This window comes from Pan troglodytes, chromosome 9 (genome assembly GCF_028858775.2).
Source record: "Pan troglodytes isolate AG18354 chromosome 9, NHGRI_mPanTro3-v2.0_pri, whole genome shotgun sequence".
Taxonomy (NCBI): domain Eukaryota; kingdom Metazoa; phylum Chordata; class Mammalia; order Primates; family Hominidae; genus Pan; species Pan troglodytes.
The window spans coordinates 96,610,247-96,632,410 of NC_072407.2; the positions used below are offsets into that span (position 1 = coordinate 96,610,247).

The window sequence follows — 22,164 nt, forward strand, 5'->3', positions numbered from 1 at the left end:
TATTCTGTGAGAACTAACAAATGACAGTTGACAGAATGAACAGCATCTTTAAAAATAGTTTCACTTAAAATTCAGAAATATTTCTTATTTGACTTTTTTCCCACTGCTTCTTGATAAAAACTAAGAACATAATGTTAAAATAGCATCATGAGTCAATCAAATGAAATCTAGATGTTTTTGCTTTCAAATTATATAAACCCATATTAGGTAAGGATATAGTGAATATAAGTCATTTAGAATAACTTTTTGGAAATTATTTCTGTCATTTGAACTTCTGATAGGTGAATTGCCATAATTCACCTATCAGAACTCATGGTGAGTTGCCATAACTCACTCATCAAATTCTTTCAGCCATATGGACTTCTGATAGGCGAAGGGCTTAGCAAAAGCCAAGGCATGTTGGCAGTAACATAGCTGAGTGAGAATGGCGATGAATTCACTCCAAACATGTTAGGTAAAAGTTATACACACACGTACAAACATGTCAACAACTCTGTTCAAATCAAATCTTGGGCAGAATGTGAACTCAACTACATAAGGGCAGGGATTTTTGTATGTTTTGTTCATGGCTGCATCCTTAGCACATGTAATAGCTCCTGACACAAAGCCATCATTCAATGAATATGTATTAAGTGAATGAGGAGTGCCTGAACTGCCTGGAGAAACACTGTGGGTACTGGGGAGCAGTTTGAAATTCAAACTCATGTTAAGAAAGATCTCTCAGAAAATAGTGCAAAAATACAGAGATATAAAAAAGGAACGCAACCTTTCCACACAACCTTTTAATTGCCTCTCGCTCTGTCTCTCTCTCTCTCTATAGATAGATATAGATAGATATCTCTCTACAGAGAGAAAGAAAGAGAGAGCGATCTCCTGCTTTTGCTATGTGAGCTGCCTGTTCCTCCTTTGCCTTCCACCATGATTGTAAGTTTCCAGAGGCTTCACCAGAAGCCAAGCAGATGCCAGCATCATGCTTCCTGTAAAGCCTGAAGAACTGTGAGCCAACTAAACCTTTTTTCTTTATAAATTACCCAGTTTCAGGTATATAGCAATGCAAGACTAGCCTAATACAATTGTCATAGTAATGTAAACAAATATTACTCTAGCCAAAATTTCAATTTATCTATAATGGGAGTATAAAGGAGCAATAAGTATATGTGACACAGGGGGTATGAAAGAGAGAGAAATCTCGTCTTTCATCGTAGGAAATCAACATGATATCTAAAATTGAAAAACATAAAAAGCAGCAATATAAGGATTTGGTATTAAAAGTGTTTGGCTCTGGGGTACAGTGGGGACAGAAGAGGTCTCCTATATTTGGTTGCAAGCCTTGTAAAACGATTTAATACTATAAAACAATGCACATTCAACTTCCATAAAATTAACACCACAACGTAATCCATTTTTAAGGCCTGCAAAACCAAACCAAGACAAAAGCAACCTTATGCTCCAAATAAAACCCTGAATTTTTCTACTTGCTCTTCAAATTAAAATTTGCTGAATTTAATTTCATCTGTAAAGTTAGTTATTAGTTTGTTATTTTGTGAATACAAAAGAGCTTGGAAACTACAATGTGCTTAATATAATAATTCACAACGTGAAAGTTGGGAATCCTCAATATTTACTTATTCAATCACGTTGCGTGTGCGTAGCAGGGAGCAGGACGCGACAGGCACAAGGCTGCGTGAAACCAGCGACGGTGCCTTGCACTCACCTGCACACCGGTTCCACTTCTAACTTTTCTGTTCTGGGCAGTGGTCTATTCTGTCGGCTTGGGACCAGACTTCTGAGTCCACATTCCAGCGGTGCCGCTTCCTAGCTATGAGGCCTCATGCAGTTTCCTTCGCTTTTTCTGAATCTCGGATTCTCTGGGAAGAGTAAAGCCTCTCTTGCCGAGCTCTTGTGAGAAATTAACAAGAAATTAACGAGAAATTAATGGAAAGTCCTTTGCTTTGGTCAATGATAATAATAACCCCAGCCCCATAACTTCAGCACCTTCTTTGGCGCGCGGGATACCTAGGGCCTCGGAAGGCCGGCTGGGGGCGGGGAGAATCGGCAGTCACTATGGCAACCCGAGACGCCTCGCATGCTGTGCTGCCTGCGACTGAGCTGAGAAGGAAACCGTGCCCAGGGCTCTCGGAAGACCGCTGCGGCATGACAGGCGAGGAGGCGGTGGTGGTGACCGCAGTGGTGGCGCCCGAGGCGGGTCGCGAAGAGAAGCAGCCTCCTCCGCCAGCAGGGCTGGGGTGCGGGGCGCGCGGGGACCCCGGCCGCGGCCTCCTAGAGCACGGCCAGCAGTGTGAGTTCAGCTCCAGCCGCGGACGCTACTGGGAGGAGGGGCGTGGAGAACGAGTGACAGGGCAATTGGGGGAAACCGCAGTGGGACTGGCTGAGAAGGTTTGGGGCAGGGGAGGTGGAGCTGCTGCTTTTGGCAGAACCAGTGATGATGGCACTGTGGCAGAAAGCATAGGTCCATCTTTCCAAGCCCTCCTTCCCGATAGCCTGCCTGAATTCAGGGTCTGGGCATCAGCTCCAATTTAATCGGTAGTGGCGTTATTCTGAAAGGAATTAACACACACACACACACATTTATATGTATACCATTTTATATACACATTTGTATATGTATATGTGTGTGTATGTATGTATGCGTAGACACCCTTAGAAACACGCAGCTCATTTTGCCAGTTATTTCATTTTACAGATGAGGAAATTGAGATCTAGACCAGAGGAAAGAGACTTGCCACAGCCAGTCAGTGCAGGCGAAATACTAAAATCACTTTTAACTTCCATCTCTTGGACTCTCAGTCTACAATTACCCAATCCTTTTAGAATCTCATAATTATGGGCCACATTTTAACGCACTGTTCTTTGCTCTCTGCCCTGCCAAACACACAATATTCAAATAGGTAAGGACAGTTCTGGCCCACAGCCATAATGGAAGTGGTTGTAATTTGAGTCCTAGCCAGGCTGTTATTCACCCATACTGTTTCATGAATTAACAGATATTTCATAGCCTCTTGCACCCCCAGGTCTTCAGTAGGTGCTAAGGAATGATGGTGAGAATAATAAGTCAGAGGAACAGAGTAGTTTCCAGCCTTCCTGCAGCACCTTCTTGATTGCATCTCTGGAGAGCAGACTGGGTTTCTCCAAGGTTCCTCTGCACTGGGAGGCCCCAGGAGGGAGGGTTGGGCTGAAGCACCTCCGTACTTGTGCTTGGTGGACCACACACTCTCCTCCCCAGGGACCTCATCAAGAAGTTACAGAACTACTCCCTCCTGGTGAAAGAGGCCTCTTCCCCGGGCATCAGCTCCAGTATGACTATGAAATGTCATTCCTTTTGTTACTATTATCAGCAGCATGCAGAGGCCTTGCTTAGAGCACATAAATTCAGTATACTTGGGTAATGGAGATTCTTTACTCCTACTTAAAATTATCATGATTATTATTTTTTTTAGATAGCTCTGTTGCCAGGCTGGAGTGCAGTGGCATGATCTGGGCTCACTGCAACTCAGCCTCCTGGGTTCAAGCAGTTCTCATGCATCAGCCTCCTGAGTAGCTGAGATTACAGGCACACACCACCATGCCCGGCTAATGTTTTCGCATTTTTAGTAGAGACAGGGTATCGCCATGTTGGTCAGGCTGGTCTTCAACTCCTGGCCTCGAGTGATCCGCTCGCCTCAGCCTCCCAAAGTGCTGGGATTACAGGCATGAGCCACCGCGCCCAGCCTCCTACTTCAAATTCTATCAGGAAACTTCCCCATTAAAGATGCTAGTATCTAAGTTTCTTTAGTCCTGTGGCTCTAGGAGTAAAAGGTGGGATTAACATTCACTCATCAGTTTAACATATTGAGTCTTTATTACATGCCAGGCATTCCACAAGTTTCAGGGAAAGAACTAATGACGTAAGGCAGGTGTCCAAACTTTCACAAGCTCACAAAGTTGGGGTGGGAAAATGAAAGAGTTCCTGCCTCAGCCTCCCTCAGAACCTCCTTTTAGGGCCTCAGCCTAAGTAGAGACAGGCTGTTCGCACAAGCACAAAGTACTCAGTCAATTTTTCAAATGTCTGTAATTATTGGAAAAGTCTTCAGTCTCTTTACAGCTTCTATTCCCTAATCACAGGCCTGTTCTCAAACACGAAGTGTGGTTGTTTGCCATGTAAACATCCTTGAATTATATAAGGGCAGCCTTTGAGCACCAACCAAATCTTTCATACACTTAATGTCACTTTTATTTTTTATTTATTTTATTTTTGCCTTTTTTTTTTTTTTTTTTTTGAGACATAGTCTCAGTCTGTTTCCCAGGCTGAAGTACAGTGGCGCAGTCTCGGCTCACCGCAACTTCCCCTTCCTGGGTTCAAGCAATTCTTTGGCCTCAGCCTTCCAGGTAGCTGGGACCACAGGCACGCACCATCACGCCTGGCTAATTTTTGTATTTTTAGTAGAGATGGGGTTTCACCATGTTGGCCAGGCTGGTCTTGGACTCCTGACCTCAAGTAATCTGCCCACCTCAGCCTCCCAAAATGTTGGGATTACAGGCATGAGCCACCGCGCCTGGCCAATGTCACCTTTAAGATCACTTGTAGTGCTCTAACCTGGCTGGCCGGCCACTTCTTCCAACAATCTCCAGTGTATCATATCACTGAAACCTGTATTCTAGGTATGAACTGATTAGTAGAGTGCGGTGGATCTATAACTATGCGTTGTAATAAATGATAAATAATTTTTAATAACCCTAGGAGCTTGGGAGACTCAGGTAGGTGTGGCTTCTCATTTTCATGATTTTAGTTTTATGACTTAAGGAAGCTACTTTCTCAACTATAAAACAGGAATAATTATACTTGCCCATAGGTCATTGTGAGAAAGAGAAATAATAATATATATAAGATGCAATTGTTATTAGCTCTCAGGAAAAAAAACAAAAAACAACAAAAAAAAATCCAAAAAACCTGGAATAACATTGTTTCAAAAGAAATTCTGGAATAATACTGTTCTTAGTCATACTTCTCAGTGATCACAGCTTCTCATCATCACACAAGACATCTATCGATCAATCCACTCAAAATGCTGGTAAAGATCAACATCAAACTGCTATGGTAGAGTTTGTAGAATTTTCTTTCTCTCTCTCTTTCCCTTTCTTCCTTCTTTCTTTTTTAAATTTGCTTTCTCTTCCTTTCCTTTCCCTTTCTCCTTTTCTTTCCTTTTCCTTTCCTCTTTCCTTTCTCCTTTCCTTTCTTTTGTCCTTTCTCCTTTCCTTCCCTTTTTCCTTTCCTCTCCTCTCCTTTCCTTCCTGGCCAAGTTTGTGAAACCTTTTTCTGCCTGAAAGTTCTGCCCCCTCTCCCCTCCTTTCCTTTCTTCTCCTGAGCAGGAGATATTTACCCGTACTAGCTCCTTAGTACTCTCCCAATTACCACAATTCTTCAAATCACCTTTAGTGATTTCTTCTGTGCATTTTCCTAGCACCAGGGCTGAAATTTGTCAGGAGATCTGAACTGAGAGCAGGTGGTCTTTTCCTTTCTGTTGTACTGTTATAGGCTTAGTTTTCTTCCTAGCCAAGTTTGTGAACCCTTTTTCTGCCTGAAGATCATGATTTAACAGATTAAACCAAAGTTAGGCTTCAGTAATGCTGATCCCATATTTTATTCATATGACTTCCAACTTCGGGGAAACAAGAATGAGACCCTGAAAGTATGTAATTCTAACTTTTTCATGTCTGAGGGTGTGTCTGGGTCTTCATGACCAGGAATGACCTGGGATCACTGCCGGAAGCAGCAGGTCTCTTGCCCCATTTTTGCCAGTCTGCATCCCCGTCAAATTGACTCACTTCTGTTGTTTATTGATTAGTCTGGAAAAGATGAGATACCTGCCCATATATATGTGAGTTTAAAATCAAATCATAAACAACTAAAGTATTTGGTTGTTTAGGTTTTCATTGGTTCCTTGAATTGAGCTTTTGGGTACTGAGATTAGAACTATCGGTTCACTGACATTCACAGTGACCGTATAACTGCATTGACAGACATGCACACAGTCTTTAGTTAGAGCTCCAATTTATCAGTGCTTAGTTCTAACTGAACACACATTTGTTGAGCATTTATTATCATGCCAAGCTCTGTTCTAAGACTCTGATGAACTGAAGAGACAACATCCCTGCCCTCATGGGGTTTGTGATCTGGTAAAGAAGTTATATATTAAATAAATAGCTACACAAATAATTGTGTATAAAAATGAAGCTGTATCCAAATTGCAATAAGTAAAATGAAAGAATAAAGGAGGGTGCCATGATAAAAAGTCATTTCCAGATTGTGGAGTAAGGGAAAGTTTTCCTAAAGAACTAATGTTTAAGCCAAGACCTAAAATTTGAGTAGAAGTTATATAGGCAAAACCAGGAGAAAGGCAGCTCAGGTAGCAAAAACAGCATGTGCAAAGGTAGGAATGAACAGAAGGGCCATGTGGCTGGAGCTCAGAGAGCAAGAGAGAGAGGCTGACCGGAGAGATTAGGGTTATGGGTAGGCCCAATAGCACAGAGCTCTTTTGTTTCTCTGGAGTTCTGATATCTGGGCTGAGCTACATTTCTGAGAAGAAATGTAGCTACAGTGTTTAAAACAAACAATTCAGTCCTTGACTGTAGTAGTCATGTCCTATAGGTCCAGATTTAAAGGCCAGGGAAAAGTGCTATGTCCATAAGTGGTTCACTACTACAATTCAGTTTCAATCTTTTAAAATGACGATTTTAAAATGCTGAGATTTTGTTCTCTCTTCTGTACCTGGATTGCAAGCTCTATACACACATCTGTCTTACTGATTGCTCTGTCTTCAGCCCCTAGCCAAATGCCTGTCACAGAGTAGGTCTTTAATAAGAGTTCATTGAATAAATGAGTGCAAGTTTTCTTGAAGCTAATGAGAAAACTTTATCTATTTCTTCATAACACCTAAAAGAGGTACCTGAAACTTACCCTGCAAGTTCAGGAATTACATGAAAATGTGAAGTCCCAAAAGAACCTAAAGTTTCCATGGAAGAGATCTTTCCAAGATAGAGCCTTCAGGGCAAATTGTCTGATATTTGTATGGAATAACATGTCTTCTTTTAAAAAAATTGTTATCATGTAGATATAATGGCTAGAAGATCGGGCAGAATTTATACTAAGTAATTGATTTTGTTAATGCCTTTATAGGGAAGAAATTTTTATATTGTGAGCCACATAAGAGAATTAAGGAAGTACTGGAAGAAGAACTTCATATTAAGAGAGATGAATGCCACACTAAAAATCCAGCTGCAGGTAATCTCAGTGACAAATGAAGTATGTTTGTGAAACGAATATGAAATTGCCTACTTGATGACAGAGTATTTTATTATAAAACCATACTATTGAAATAAAAAGTTTTTGGAAAGTTCTTGAACTAGTTTATAATTAATTTGCTTATGTCCAAATAAACCTTCATATCTAGAAAAAAAAAATGGGCTGGGCACGGTGGCTCAAGCCTGTAATCCCAGCACTTTGGGAGGCGGAGGTGGATGGATCACGAGGTCAGGAGATTGAGACCATCCTGGCTAACACGGTGAAAACCCGTCTCTACTAAAAACACAAAAAATTAGCCAGGCATGGTGGCGGGCACCTGTAGTACCAGTTACTCGGGAGGCTGAGGCAGAAGAATGGTGTGAACCGGGAGACGGAGCTTGCAGTAAGCCAAGATCGCGCCACTGTACTCCAGCCTGGGTGACAGAGCGAGACTCCATATCAGAAAAAAAAGAGCTAGATATCAATATGTACTTTGCTGTCCCACTTTCTTGGTGGAGTTATTTCTATTTAATGACATGTACCATTTTTTCCAAGTGCCTGAAAAACACAATAATATCTTTAATCTTTATCAATATAGGTATGACAAGTAACAGTGGTTTCCAAACTTTAGATTTTTATCAGAATTACCTGGGAGCTTGTTAAAAGCAGATTGCTGAGCCCCACCCCTAGCATATGTGGCACAGTACGTCTGCAGTGGAGCCCAAGAATTTGGATTTCTACAAATTTCCCAGGTGATATTGATGCTGCTGGTCCAGTACCCGACTTTGCAAATCACTGACTCAGCAGAACCTAAGTCATTTACATGGTCAGATCATCCAAGGATTTCATCCCGTAGAGGATCTGAGCATTGATAGCTCTTATTGATGGTTCATGTGTGAAAGAGATGCTCTAGGAGCCCCAGAATCCCAGATGTTAGTTTGAAACTGCTGGCATCCTTCATTTTCATGGTTCCTTCTCAACGATTACTAGATGCATATTTCATGCTCTCAAATCATCAGATTTTTATTGTGACACTCTTGGGTATCAGCAGTTGCTAGAAGAAATAACAAAACTATTACATAGACTCCTTCATTTGTGGAGAATTGTTGGTCAACCTGCAAGTGAGGTCCAAATTCACTAAGGATTCCTAACAGAGAGGCTGCAGGCCCAGAAGTCCATCATTTCAGATTACATGATGTATGTTGTGCCCACTTTACTTTTTTTTTTTTTTTTTGGACGGAGTCTCACTCTGTCACCCAGGCTGGAGTTCAGTGACACGACCTCTGCTCACTGCAACCTCTGCCTCCTGGGTTCAAGCGATTCTTCTGCCTCAGCCTCCTGAGTAGCTGGGATTACAGGCACACACCACCACGGCCCAGCTAATTTTTGTATTTTTAGTACAGATGGGGTTTCACCATGTTGGTCAGGTTGGTCTTGAACTCCTGACCTCGTGATCTGCCCGCCTCGGCCTCCCAATGTGCTGGCATTACAGGCATGAGCCACCACGCCCGGCCCCACTTTACATTTCTAAAGCAGACATAGAAACTCCTTTGGGTCTTCTCGTATGACCCATTCTTATAAAAGGAGAGACCAATAAAATGGTGAAATTTGCTCCCATAATATCTTCAAGGAAAGTTTTAAAGTCTATTTTGAACTTAATGAATGGATGCAGAATGACCTACTGCATTTCAGCTGGGAAGCCCCGCCTACATGTACTATTTTCATGGTGTTTAACATTTTTTTCTAAGTCTATACTCTTATATTCTGGATTTATCTTCATTGTTTTAAAAATCTACATAAAAGCTAGTTTATACACTAGCACTAGCTGTATGTTGTATTATTCTTATTGGATACACTAGATTGTGAGACAGTCTGAGTGAATAGGATGTATCATTTGGTTTATAAAAATTCATTTCCCTAAGCAATCTTTTCAAATATCCTTTATATAAAATGAAGACTGTCTGGGCTGCTTTTTAAAATAACATCCACTAGAGGTCGCACAGAGGTACTATTTTAGCCTAGAAAAATCTTTCAATGCTGAGAATAGATTCTATAAATTTGGGTTTTAAAATGATCTACTTATGGGAAATCCTGCTCTTTTTAAAATATATATCATGGCTAGAAGCCACATACCATTGGCCAGAACAGGGAATTAGCATCTAGAGAGGGTGCCACACTCTTCCAGCCCAGCCTCAGAGCCTAGAGGCCAGCCATTGGACATTTGCTTCTAATTCAGTTTGCAGTGACCCCACCTTTATATATCTGATGACAGCCATGGCTTCTTTTCCTGGAAGACACAGTTTGTCACATACATGCAGAATTCTGCATAAAACTTTTAGAGAATGTGTGGTTCCTATAGCTGCTATTTTTAAAGATAAGTACATGTTAACCATTTTCTCCTCCCCTTTACTTCTCCTTTGCTACTTCACCTATTCTAACTAGGCATTTGTTCCCATGAGTCCAGGGAAACTGTTCTTTCCAAGATTGCAAATAGCCTTCCTTTTGAAGGTCAAATCCAATGATCCCTCCAACATACTCAACCTCTCTGTAACATCTGATGTAGTTGTTTCCTCCTTCCCTCTAAAAACACTTTCTTAGCTTGGCCTGTAGGTCACAATGCTCCAATTTCCTGGTTTTACTCCTACCTCTTTAGCTATTCTGTCTCCATCTTCTTTGCTGGCTCTCCCTCCTCCTAGCCTGTATAATTTAAAGGGCTCAGTCGCAGGCTCTTTTCTCTACCTACCCTCACACCGTGGGAGATCTAGCCCTATTGGGCTAATGACTCCAGCATTTTTTATTTCTACCCTATACTTTTCCCCTTAAATCCCAAAACCTACTTGATTCTCCACTTGGATGTCCAATAGGCCTCTCAACCTTAAGATGTCCAGAACCGAAGGCTTATTCTCTATTCCCAGGCTTTTAAAAAAACCCATAGGTCTTTCCCATATCATGAGATGGTACCACCAAACACCTAGAAGTCAAGTCCTCAAACTCCGTATCCAGTCTATCAGCCAATCCTTTTGAATTCAGTATATATCCTAAATCCCCCACCAGCACCGTTGCCAAGCCCCTGTCACCTTTTGCAGGCCTGGCAATAGCATCCTATAACAGCCTCTGCTACTGCCCCTGCTACTGTTAACTCTCTGCACTGAAACCAGAGGGATCTTTTACAAACATAAATCACTACATGTCACCTCCATGCTTAAAGCTGTCTGATGGCTTTTTATTATTCTGAGACTAGATTTCATGCTCCTATGGCCAGCTCACCTCTCTGATCTCATCTCGTATACTTTCCCACTCCACTTTAACCACACAGGCTTTCTTGGCATTCTGGAAGTCCCAAATCCATTTTCACCCCTCAGGACATTTAAAGGTCACCCAGACATTCAGATATCTTCCTCTCTCTTCATTCAGCCTTCAACTGCGTATGCCATCTTCTCAGAGAGGCCTTTCCACTCCACCAGGTCAAAATAGACATTGTCCTCCAGGTCACCTTCTAATCCCTATACTGCTTTCTTCTTTCTCCTGTTTTCTATTGCTACCTGAAATTTTATGCAGACAGTCCCCAACTTATTGTGGTTCAACTTATGATTTTTCAATGTGATGGTGTGAAAGTGATACATGTCAGTAGGAACCCTACTTCAAATTTTGAATGTTGCTCTTTTCCTGGGCTAGCGATCTGCCTTATGATTCTCCTTTGCAATGCTGGGCAGTGGCCATGAGCCGCAGCTTCTAGTTAGCCATTCTAATGTAAGTGTTCTGAGCACATTTAAGGTAGGCTAGGCGAAGCTGTGATGTTTGGCAGGTTAGGTGTATGAAATGCATTTACTACTTATAATTTTTTTTCAACTTATGATAGGTTTTTCAGGATGTAACTCCGTCGTAAGTCGAGGAGGATCCATATTTCTTTACATACTTCTTTATTGGCTATCTCTCCCACTAGAACACAAGCTATCTGAGGATAGGGGCTTAATTTTGCTTACCCCAAATCCTCACAAAGCTATATGATATTGATATTCTGATCCCCATCTTAGGATGAGTAAACTAAGATTCTGAGAGGTTTTTAACTTGCCCAAGGTTATGCATTAAGTAGCAGAACCAGATCCAAATTCAGATCTGACCCCCAATCCCATTGGCTTTCTATTCACTGTGGTGTCTCTGGTGACACGTTATGGCTAAATGCAGTGGATACTGTTCTGCCTCTAGGTGGCTTGAGCTTTCTGCAACATTTCACATAGTCGATGGCTCTCTCCTTCAACCTTGTTCCTTTCTCAAATTCCATGATACTTAACTGTCCTGGTTCTCCCTCTACTTCTTTCTCATCCTCTGTTAAGCACTCTTTTTATTCACTACATTCTCCGAATCTTGATGTTTATCGGAGTGTTTCCCACAGTCTTGTAATCTTGTTCCATTAGCTTTCCTGGGATTTTCTCATACTTTTCACTACGGCCTCTCTAGGATGCCTCTGAAATGTGTCTCTGCAGGCTAAACTTCTTTTCCTGGATGTCCCATAAGTCATAAGATAACTCAGGCCCAACATGTCCAAAACAAAACTCACACCTCTCGGCTGGGCATGGTGGCTCACGCCTGTAATCCCAGCACTTTGGGAGGCTGAGACGGGCGTATCACGAGGTCAGGAGATCGAGACCATCCTGGCTAACCTCGTCTCTACTAAACATACATGGTGAAACCTCGTCTCTACTAAACATACAAAAAAAATTAGCTGGGCGTGGTGGCGGGTGCCTGTAGTGCCAGCTACTCGGGAGACTGAGGCAGGAGAATGGCATGAACCCGGGAGGTGGAGCTTGCAGTGAGCCGAGATCCGCCATTGCACTCCAGCCTGGGCAACAGAGTGAGACTCCATCTCAAAACAAACAAACAAACAAACAAAACAATTCACACCTCTCCCCGACTTGCTGCTTCCCCTATATCACCCATCTCAATGAATGGCATGGCCTATGGTCCAAATGCAAAACCAGAGAGCCATCCTCTATCTCCACACCAGACCATCATGTTCCACATCTAATTAGACTGTGAGGGGTACCGTAGTTTGGCTCAAGATCCCAAAATGTTGACCCATATGCCAGGTTCACCTTGCAGACATATTTATTTGCCCCGCAGTATATTTTTTAAATATCTGAACCAGTTGTCAATATTTTAAAATTAGAAATTTTATATGCAAATCTAGATGTCTAGGTTTTCTTGAGCAGGGATGGAGCACGGAGGATAAAGGTTGATTTGACACCATCAAGGCACCATTTGCATTAGCAACAGTGGCTGGGGTTGGGTTACAATGCCCCGTGCTGACCTGCCCACTCCACTGTTCAGCATCCTACACCAAGTTCCCCACTCCAGTGGGAAACATCACAAGCTATGTATGTTCACGTGCCCACTGCAGGTTTTTTCTTCTCATCGTAGAAATACAAAAAATTGTTTCTCTTGTATGATGCCTCCATCAGAAGTAGTAAAAAAGAGAAAGACTGGGAGAACCAATTATTTCTTACCCCAAGCCAGCTTTACTCATATTACCTGCCTGGCCTCTTCCTATGTATATTTGAATTTGTGACTTTGGATAAACGCTACATACTGTTTTGTAGATATTCCCAAGCCTGTCTAAATTCTAGGGACCCCAACATATATGCATGGATCTAAGCATATTTGTAGCTATGTATGAATTAGCTGGCTTTGTTTGAATTTTAAGACAATCAACTCCACATACTCTCACAACAAAGTAATTTATTGTTGAAGGTGAGATTTCAGTAAGAGTCCAGATTGGATTTTCCTTAACCATAGATAAAATACTGCAATACTGAGCTATGTAGCAAAGCATAGATGAACTTATTGAAGAGTCTATTAAGAGGGCGATCTGTCCTGGAGGTAGACAACTTAAATTATAGCACGTTTTATTTTTGAATGAGTTGACAGTGACAATTATGGAAGTACCCGGAAGCTGTGGGGTCATTTCTGTGCTTTTTCTCTTCTCCTTTGGCTGAATGAAATTGGTAAAAAATCAAAAGATTCAGAAATTGAGTTTTATGGATGTTGAATAGAATGAACATTATATTTCTTTTGGGATACTGTTGGTTGCATAGCTAGCGGGACACAGGAGAAATAGTTGTTCAGACTGGGGCTCTTACCTGAATGAACTGTGCTACTTGTTCTTGTGGTCATATTGTGACTACAGTTAATAAGGGCTGTGAAGACACTGAAATGGACAAGGTGTCTCATGTGGTTGTTACTTTGCACTCTATACTTGGGTCTAGGGAATGCCATCAGTGACAATAGAAATAATGGGCTGACAGGCCTCTTGTCCTCCCTTCTGTGGACTTTTGATTCCTTGTAGGCTCCTGATGTGTTGATACATGGGCTGAGTTAGAAGCACTGGATGCTGGGTTGAGAGGTAGGGATGTCTTTTTATATGATGATGTTGATGTTGGGAATTATGGTGATAATAATAGTAATAATGGTTATCATTTGCAGAGTTTCTTCTGCACGTGATAAATTTTTTGCAAATAATCTCTTTTAATTCTTGCAATAACCAGTGAGATATATGCTCTTTTAATTCACATTTTGAAGAACTTGAAGCTGAGGCTCAGGGGGATGCAGTGACTTGTCCAATGTCACACTGATACTTGGATGCAGGTTTGTCAGAAGCTGATGTTGTTGCTCTTAGCCATTGGGTTCTTCTATCTCTCTTTAAAACATAAGATTATGCCTTCGGAGAGGAACCGAGATTTGAAATTGATTTAGTAGCAAGTAGTGTTCTATTCAGTTAAAAAAAAGAAATGTTACTAGTTTTCTGTAGGTTCAGTTTCAGTTTAGCCTCCAGGTTCAAATTTGAGGTAAAAACAGGTTTCAGAGGCTTTCTGCATTCCTATCAGATAAGGGCAAAGAACCTGTGTCTACTTGAAAAGATTAACCTCATCCTGAAAAAAAAAAAAAAAAAGGGAGTGTAGTTTTCTCATCAGATCTTTTAATCAGATAAAATGGAATTTGGGCAACTTATAGAACTTTCTGGATAAGGAAGAATTTAGCTAATGTCCATCATTCATGTATTCTCAGTGATTTCCTGAAGATTTTCCTTTCTTTACAACTTTTCAAAAAGAAAAATGTAGAATTGGCTGAGCTCAGTAGCTCATGCCTGTAATCCCAACACTTTGGGAGGACAAGGCGTGCCGATCACATGAGGTCAGGAGTTCAAAACCAGCCCAGGCAACATGGTGAAACCTCGTCTCTATTAAAAATACAAAAATTAGCCAGGCATGGTAGTGTGCGCCTATAGTCCCAGCTACCCTCGAGGCTGAGGCAGGAGAATTGCTTGAACCCAGGAGGCAAATGTTGCAGTGGGCCGAGATCTCACCACTGCACTTCAGCTTGGATGACGGAGCAAGACTCCATCTCAAGAAATAAAGAAAAAAAAAAAAAAAAAAGAAAGAAAATAAAAATGTAGGCTTATGAGACATTCATTATGGAAATAGTGCATTTATTGTATTGTTTATTTTAAAACTATTTCTGCATTTCTATTCTATAAAGGACTTTGCAGAAATAAAGTGATGTATTAATTTAATGTTTTCCAGTTGCAAGGGCTTTTGTATTTTTCTGGCTAAAACCTACAGAGGTTATAGTAGTCATGAAAAATTTGATTACTAAACTTATTAATTTTCCCCTTACACAACACTTCCTTTTCCAAAGAATTTCGGAAGTGTATTGCCAGATACATTAATGAGTGTCTACATGTGCGTTAATACATGAAAACTAAATTTTGAATCCAGTTTATTTACTACTTAAGTACAAGCTTAGAAAGTACAAAATGTTGCCAAGCAAATGTGGATATATTTCATTATTTCATTCAATTAAAATGTTTTTTGTACCTACAATATAGGAGGAATTTACTAGACACCAGTTATTCATTATTTCATTCAATTAAAATGTCTTCTGCACCCAAAATGTAGGAGGAATTTACTAGACACCAAAGGCATGCCAAGACAATTATAGAGCCTAGGAGTCACCAGACATAAATTAAAATTACTTATATTTTTCTTTCTCTAGTCAAACTCTGACCTTGCTTGCACAAGAGAAGTACAGACGATATGGCTCTAAACTGGCTTTTCAAGCTCCAATGTTCATTATTTACAATCCAAAGAGAGCTGAAAGGAACTAAAATATTTTTAAGGTGTGAGCTTACCTTCCCTATAAGACCAGGCCAGGTCCTACTGGCTAAAATTTTGGGCATAAAGGCATGGTTTAGTCATTTTAAAATTCAGTATAAAAATACACGTATAAAGGTTTCTGAGTAGAAGGTGTTGGAGGCATGAGAAGGGGAGAAGAGGAATCTCTAGAAGATTCTGAGCCTCAAGAACAAATTTGATTCTTTTCTTCTAGCTTCTCCCCTTGTGCCTGCTGCCCGTTCTTTTTCAGTTGAGAGGAGTTGACACTTGAAGTCTTTCTGGCTCCGTGCCCGCTTTGTCTGCCTTCCTCCTTCTGGAATGCACGTGCCCTGAGCTGAGGGAGTTAAGTTTCTCTTAAAAGAAGCAGCTGCCTCAGAGAGCATCCATGCTTTTTTCTAGACCCCCTTTTATCCAGTCAAATATATCACCTTCTGTAACTTCTTCATCCAAACATCACTTCACATGTATGGAGGGCTATTTTTTTTTCCTGCAACCATTATCCCTGAATATAATAAATATTTATGCATAACCATATTTTGCTTTGAGAGTTTCAAATGCATTTCTGGGCATCTGCATTTATATTTCAGGTGTTTTTCTCTATGACATTCTTGTGATTGCATCTGAAAGAGCATACTTCATTTAGTACAATTCTTCCATCTAATTTGACGTGATTTGTCTTCACGGTTCTGCTTCCTGATTTTATACTGCTTTCCACGTACTGGATCTTCACAAAGTGTCAACCACAAGTTCAAATCTATTTCCCTGGTCTCCCACAGGGTATCATGCACTGGGGGTATTGAATAAATGTCATAGGCTCCTAAATTTGAGAGTTTATTACCCAGAGGCTGGGGAGCAGCCCTTTTCTATCTCTGAACAGGATAGAAGAGGAAACTGGCTTGAATGGCAGGGGAAGATTTAGGTTAGATAGAAGGAACAGCTTAAACTTTGTAAGGTCTTAAACAGAAGGAGATTGTGCAATCTTCCTTGAAGGTCTTTGAAGAAGAGAGAAACTAATCTTGACAGATAGCTTCAGCTACTCCACTCAGGAGTGGGAAAGGAGAGGCAAGTATTGACATTCAGCTTGACAAGTCAGCTCAATGACTGTACCTTCAGTCACGGAATCTTAGTCTATGCTTGGATAGTAAAATCATTCTCCCTGTACAAAAATAGCTATCATTTATTGAGTACAAAGCACTTTACAGCCGTCTCATCTAAATCGTACAATAATCCTTCAAGTAGATATTATTATCCCTATTTCAAAAATGAGGAAATTAAGACATAGTGGGTTAAATAACTTGGTCAAAATCATGTAACTGATATATGGTAGAACTCAGATCAAAACCCAGATCTCCTCTGAACCCAGAGACTATGCTGCTAGTAATTACTTGCTATGGAATCCTTTAGAGAGGGATCAAATATCAGTGAGGATGCCAGTGGGCAGCCTTGGATCTGTGGAGAATATTTGGCATTAATATTTGCAGCGTTAGAAATGGGAAAAACAACTTATGGCAACTCACCCAAATTCACCAACTTACTAGACTTGAGTTGCAGTTTTCTACACAGTAGACATTCACCACATGCTTGTTTGCTGAGTCTCAAAACCTAACCAGGTGATTTTAGGATATGGAGGATAACCAAGTGCAAATCTTTGCTAAACCTTATTGAAAGGTATCAGGACCCAAGACCTATAATTATCAATGGGCAAACATCACTTTACAGGTATTTTGCAATGATTTTTAAAATGTAGGATCCAGTGAGTTTATTGTTGCTCTTTTTCAAGGGGAGATTAAACAGCATCTAGTTTGTGGCTTTTAGAGGATTCTTGGATCTATTGGATGAATTAACTATTGGATGAATTAATGTAGTGATTTTTGGTCCTATTATCTTTGGAAATATTTTCTCTTACTGTAGGAATTAAATCAGAATCAGATAAAGTTGACTAAATGAATTCCATTTATTAACTGTTATTTCTGATCCTTCTCTGTTTTGTTATGTATGTTTCTATTCATCTATTTATTTAGGGGCAAGTTAAATTATCTAAGAGCACTGTAGAGGTTTAATTGCATAGAGAATAGTTGAATAAATGAAATGGAATAAAAGATTAAACATATGATAAAGATTTGAGTGGTTTGATTAGTCAAACCAAATAAACCCCCCACCCAAATAAATAAAAAAATCACCAATTAAATACTTTAAAAACTCTGTGCTAAAAAGAGAATATGCTAATAATTATTTTCTTGCTTTAAAAAATATTGACAGTGGCCCTGGAAGGGATTTGGAGCATTAAAAGGAATCTGCCTGTGGGAGGCTTGAAGCCAGGACTGCCGAGCAGAAACAGTTTATTGCCACAAGCCAAGTACTACTCCAGGCACGGAGGACTCAGAAGTAAGACCCTGATGCCCTTGACTTCCACTGAAGCCCCTGAGTGGACTTTAGAGTTTACAAACCAGTGGTATATGCTCTGTTTAAAGATCTCAATCAAAACTCAACCTTCCTTTGACTTGTTTCTCTTGGGTTGCTTTTAGTTTGGCCATATTATGTGATTATGGAACTCAAACTGTAACAATTCACCTAACCAATTTACCCCCATGGATACAACAGATGTTCTTCCTCTGAGTTACACTCATGACTTTTTTCTTTACTTTCTATCTACACAAGACTTTCTAGCACACAGTCAGCCTCTGTGAAGAGGAATCCTGCACTGTCTTTTCTTCTAGATAGAGGATCTTTGTTTCCCAGTGGAAATGAGGAAAGGGAAATGAGGGAATGAAGGAAGAACATGGCAGCCACTTTGCTTGGCTCTCTTAGTTTCGCCCTATTCCAGGAATGAGGCCACCAGACTGGGCCCAGGATACCGTTGTTCCTTAGCAGACATAAACTTTGGAACAAAATATTACTCATTCCTCACTGTCATAGCCAGTGTCTGCCAGGAACATTTGTAGCAGGATGTGGGGAAGACAGAGGTCTTCATATGGAAGCACAGTGTCCAGATAATCTAGAGACATGCAGCTGTGTACATAAGTCCTCAAAATAGACCTACAATTGGGAGATTCCCCTGGGTAAAAAGGGAGAAGTAGATAAAATTCAAGGTTGGGTACTCAACCAAGATATGAATCATAATAGCAATGCTATATAGCATTGCTTATTCTAGATTCTTAATATATACAATAATAGGCTGGGCACAGTGGCTCACACCTGTAATCCCAGTACTTTAGGAGGCCAAGGTGGGCAGAAACTCAGGCACAGAGAGGTGAAATAATTTACCCCGGGTCGCTCAGCTAGCAAGTAGAAGAGTAGAAATGCTGGAATTTGAACCAAAGCAGCCTGTCTCCAAAGTCCGTGCTTTCAACCACTAGACACTACTGCATCTCTGAGCCAAGTGCCCACGAGCTAGGATGTCTATTGAACCTGAAGTGAGATGAGAGTTCAATAAAAGTGTCACATAGGAGTAGGGTCCCCAGGAGGCCAGGGATGCAGCCTCTGGGATACGGACTCAGTAAGGGAAAAAATACAGCCACTAAGAAACTGAAACAAGAGGTTAAAAAAACAAACACAAAACTTGTTACTAAAGGGGATTCATGTAGCAAACAGGAACCAGTTAGGAAGACTTCAGTTTAATGATAATAAAGTAGTAGTAGCCACCATTTATCAGGAGCCAGGCATGGCAGCAAGTGTTTTATATAGTTATGTAATCCACATGATCATATGAGTTGAGGATTATAATCTCCATTTTCTGGGTAAGAAAACTGAGGCATAGAGACACTTTACTACCTACAATCCCATGTCTAGCAGGTAGTGGAGCCAGAACTACAAACCCATGTCCATCTGGCTTCCAAAACTATGCCCTCAGTTCCAAGACTATGGCCCAACACTACTGGGCCATCATGGCAGAGAATCTAGTCACTGTGCAACAAGCAACAGTTGTTATGTTGCGGTTAAATAGGTACAAATGCCAGGGATATGGAAACACAGGGTTTTAGGAATCTGGGAGGCAGCTACCTTCATAATCCACAAAGATATTAGTGTCCTGTAGTAATGGTTGATTCAACCAAAGTCTGGGCCACTTGCCTATTGGAAGCTATTTATCTCAACTTTCCACTCAATTTCTTAGGTTCCACTTATCGTAGGTAATTCCATCATTCCAAGAAAACTCACTAAGTAATTTGTTTTAAAGATGAATGGTTTTCTGTGTGCATATTATAAGACTGATTGAATAACAAATTTCCTTTATTTAAAGACATACAAGTCCAATAAATTATCCAATTTATTGATTGGGGACATATGATAAAAAATGCATGTTTCATTTTGACCATAATTGCATTCCTTTCATCCATACAATTTAAGAGACATTTCATGGCTCCCGCTCATTTGTACTCATCCACACTACATTCCTAGTAGCCCTCGGCCCTCCATTTATTTCCAGCTGGTGCCAAGCCCTTACAGTGGTCATGTTACAATATGTAACTGTTATTGACACATAGCTTAGCTTCATCTCTTTAGGTTGCCAGCTGCATTTTTGTGATATCATATGAGCTGCTACTATCTGCTGTACAATCACAATTGATCAATCTATATGTCAGACTGGTAACCAAGAATTAAACCTTTCTCATTATCAATGAAAAAGGAAGATGCTAGGCACAGAAATATCATAGATGAACAAAATCCATAGATAATTTTCAAAAATTGTCAGTAGTAATTAATACACTATCACAAACTCCATGGAGGCAGAGACTGTGTTTTACTCACCACTGTGTATCTGGCACTTAGCACAGTGCCTGGCACAGTAGGTGCTCAATTGCTATTCGTCATGAGAATGACCAATGAATGAATGAACCAGTAAGTATGTGTTAAGTGCCTCCTTATGTTTAGAATCTTCTTGCTGCTAACTCACATACATCCCCTGCTCCCTCAAAAGTATATCGTTTTCTCTACTTGAGACCACTAAACCAAATGCAAACAATAGAGGGAAAAGCAATGCAACCTACTCTCTTCAGTGTGTGAATCTTGAAACGTTGCATATATTTTAAATACATCTTGGAACTAACACTTTCAAAGAGAGGTCTTCTGTGGCTTACAATGAGTTTTCCAGGAACTTCTCCCATAAAATATGCTTCAGTTAGATACTTCAGTCAAATCTCGCTGTCAATTTAAACAATTCGCTTGTGCTTTTCTTCTCTCTTTCTCATGAACAATGTGATCATGGTAGTTGGGACTCTTCCAACACATAATACACATCATTTAAAGTTTAAATTTAGAATTATGATCATCCAACTGTAGTTCTGAATCATGTTTCCATTAGAGACTGTGAAGCATCTACTGCTTTCATCACACTAAGAGGTTTTATTCATTTACTTTTATCAATCCCAGCACTCTGGGAGGCCGAGGCGGGCAGATCACTTGAGGCCAGGAGTTCAAGACCAGCCTGGTCAACATGGCGAAACCCCGTCTCTACTAAAAATACAAAAATTAGCAGGCGGGGTGACGCACGCTTCTAGTCCCAGCTACTCAGGAGGCTGAAGAACGAGAATCGCTTGAACCTGGGAGGCAGGGGTTGCAGCGACCCAAGATTGGGCCACTTCACTCCAGCCTGGGTGACAGAGCAAGACTGTGTTTCAAACAAACAAACAAACAAACAAACAAACAAACAAACGGTAATGGTTGATGACAAAAAACCTTTTATCGTTTCCCTCTTATTCTGTGCCACAAAACAAGCCAAAAAAAAAAAAAAAAAAAAAAAAAGCATTGTCTAGTTTGGTGCTAAGTTTGAATGTGCCTACAAATCACATGGTATCTCAATAAAATTCAGACTCTGATACCATAGGTCTGGGGTGGGGTCTGAGATTCTGTATTTCCATCCAGCTCGCAGGTGATGCTGATGCTGCTTGTCCGGAAACTATGCTTCACTCGTGAGGGTTTGGAAGACTAAGTAGTGGCTTTTCTGGTTACTGGGATGACATGGGTGTGGCTCTTACATTCTGCTCAATCAAATGGGAACATTAAGTCAAAGTTAGATTAAAATGGGTGAGATTAAAGAGCATCTCCCCGAAGTAAAACACTTGTTTTTTCACTTTTTTTTAAAACTCTAGGATAAGATGAATTAGATTTTCCATTAAGAAGGAACCTCTTTCTGCTGATGTCTGAAGAACGGAGAAGAAACTCAAGCTTGTTTCAGGATTTAAGATGTGTGCAAAAAAATGATAGCCTGTAATTACTATTATTGGTATTAATACCTATCTATAAATTAATCCAAAGTAATGAAAGACTATTGGTAATGTTCAGTAAGTACCTGAAAACAATAAAGGAAATACACTTATTTTTAGTTGTCACAGTTATAATTCATTTGGCTTTTAATTCAGGTTATTTTATTAACTATGTGAAACAATGATGAAGCAAAGGCACGTTTACCGAGTATTTACTTCAAGGCAAACATTATAAACCTTAACCCTTTACTACAGCATAATGTGTTAGCCCATTTTTAAAAAACAGAACTAAATCCAGATACAGATAATGGTGAGTAAATGAATGACAGAAGAAAAGTCTTTGACTCAGAGACAAACATTTTTATGGTAACCTTGGTAGAGCTAATCATTTCTCTAGAACTTGTTCACTAAATAGTAAGGAGCCAGGAAATTTATGGTAAGATCTTAAAAAAGAAAGTATTTAGGCTGGGCACAGTGGCTCACACCTGTAATCCCAGCATTTTGGAATGCCAAGGCG

General features: G+C 40.4%; 1 protein-coding gene across 1 annotated transcript; it reads left to right on the forward strand.

Moving 5' to 3' along the window:
• The first annotated feature begins 2,064 nt into the window (after nt 1-2,064).
• Nucleotides 2,065-21,760, forward strand: C11H11orf97 (chromosome 11 C11orf97 homolog). The gene is made up of 4 exons (XM_001138466.6): nt 2,065-2,299; nt 7,175-7,279; nt 17,707-17,832; nt 21,534-21,760. The coding sequence occupies exons 1-4, from the start codon at nt 2,065-2,067 to the stop codon at nt 21,536-21,538; spliced, it is 471 nt and encodes a 156-aa protein (XP_001138466.4). The 3' UTR covers nt 21,539-21,760.
• The last annotated feature ends 404 nt before the right edge of the window (nt 21,761-22,164 follow it).

Bases quoted from the DNA above. Each gene is read 5' to 3' on its own strand.
- C11H11orf97 (XM_001138466.6), top strand. From the start codon at position 2,065: ATGGCAACCCGAGACGCCTCGCATGCTGTGCTGCCTGCGACTGAGCTG. The intron at 2,300-7,174 runs GTGAGTTCAGCT...ATGCCTTTATAG, and splicing joins CCTAGAGCACGGCCAGCAGT to GGAAGAAATTTTTATATTGT. The intron at 7,280-17,706 runs GTAATCTCAGTG...AAATATTGACAG, and splicing joins CACTAAAAATCCAGCTGCAG to TGGCCCTGGAAGGGATTTGG.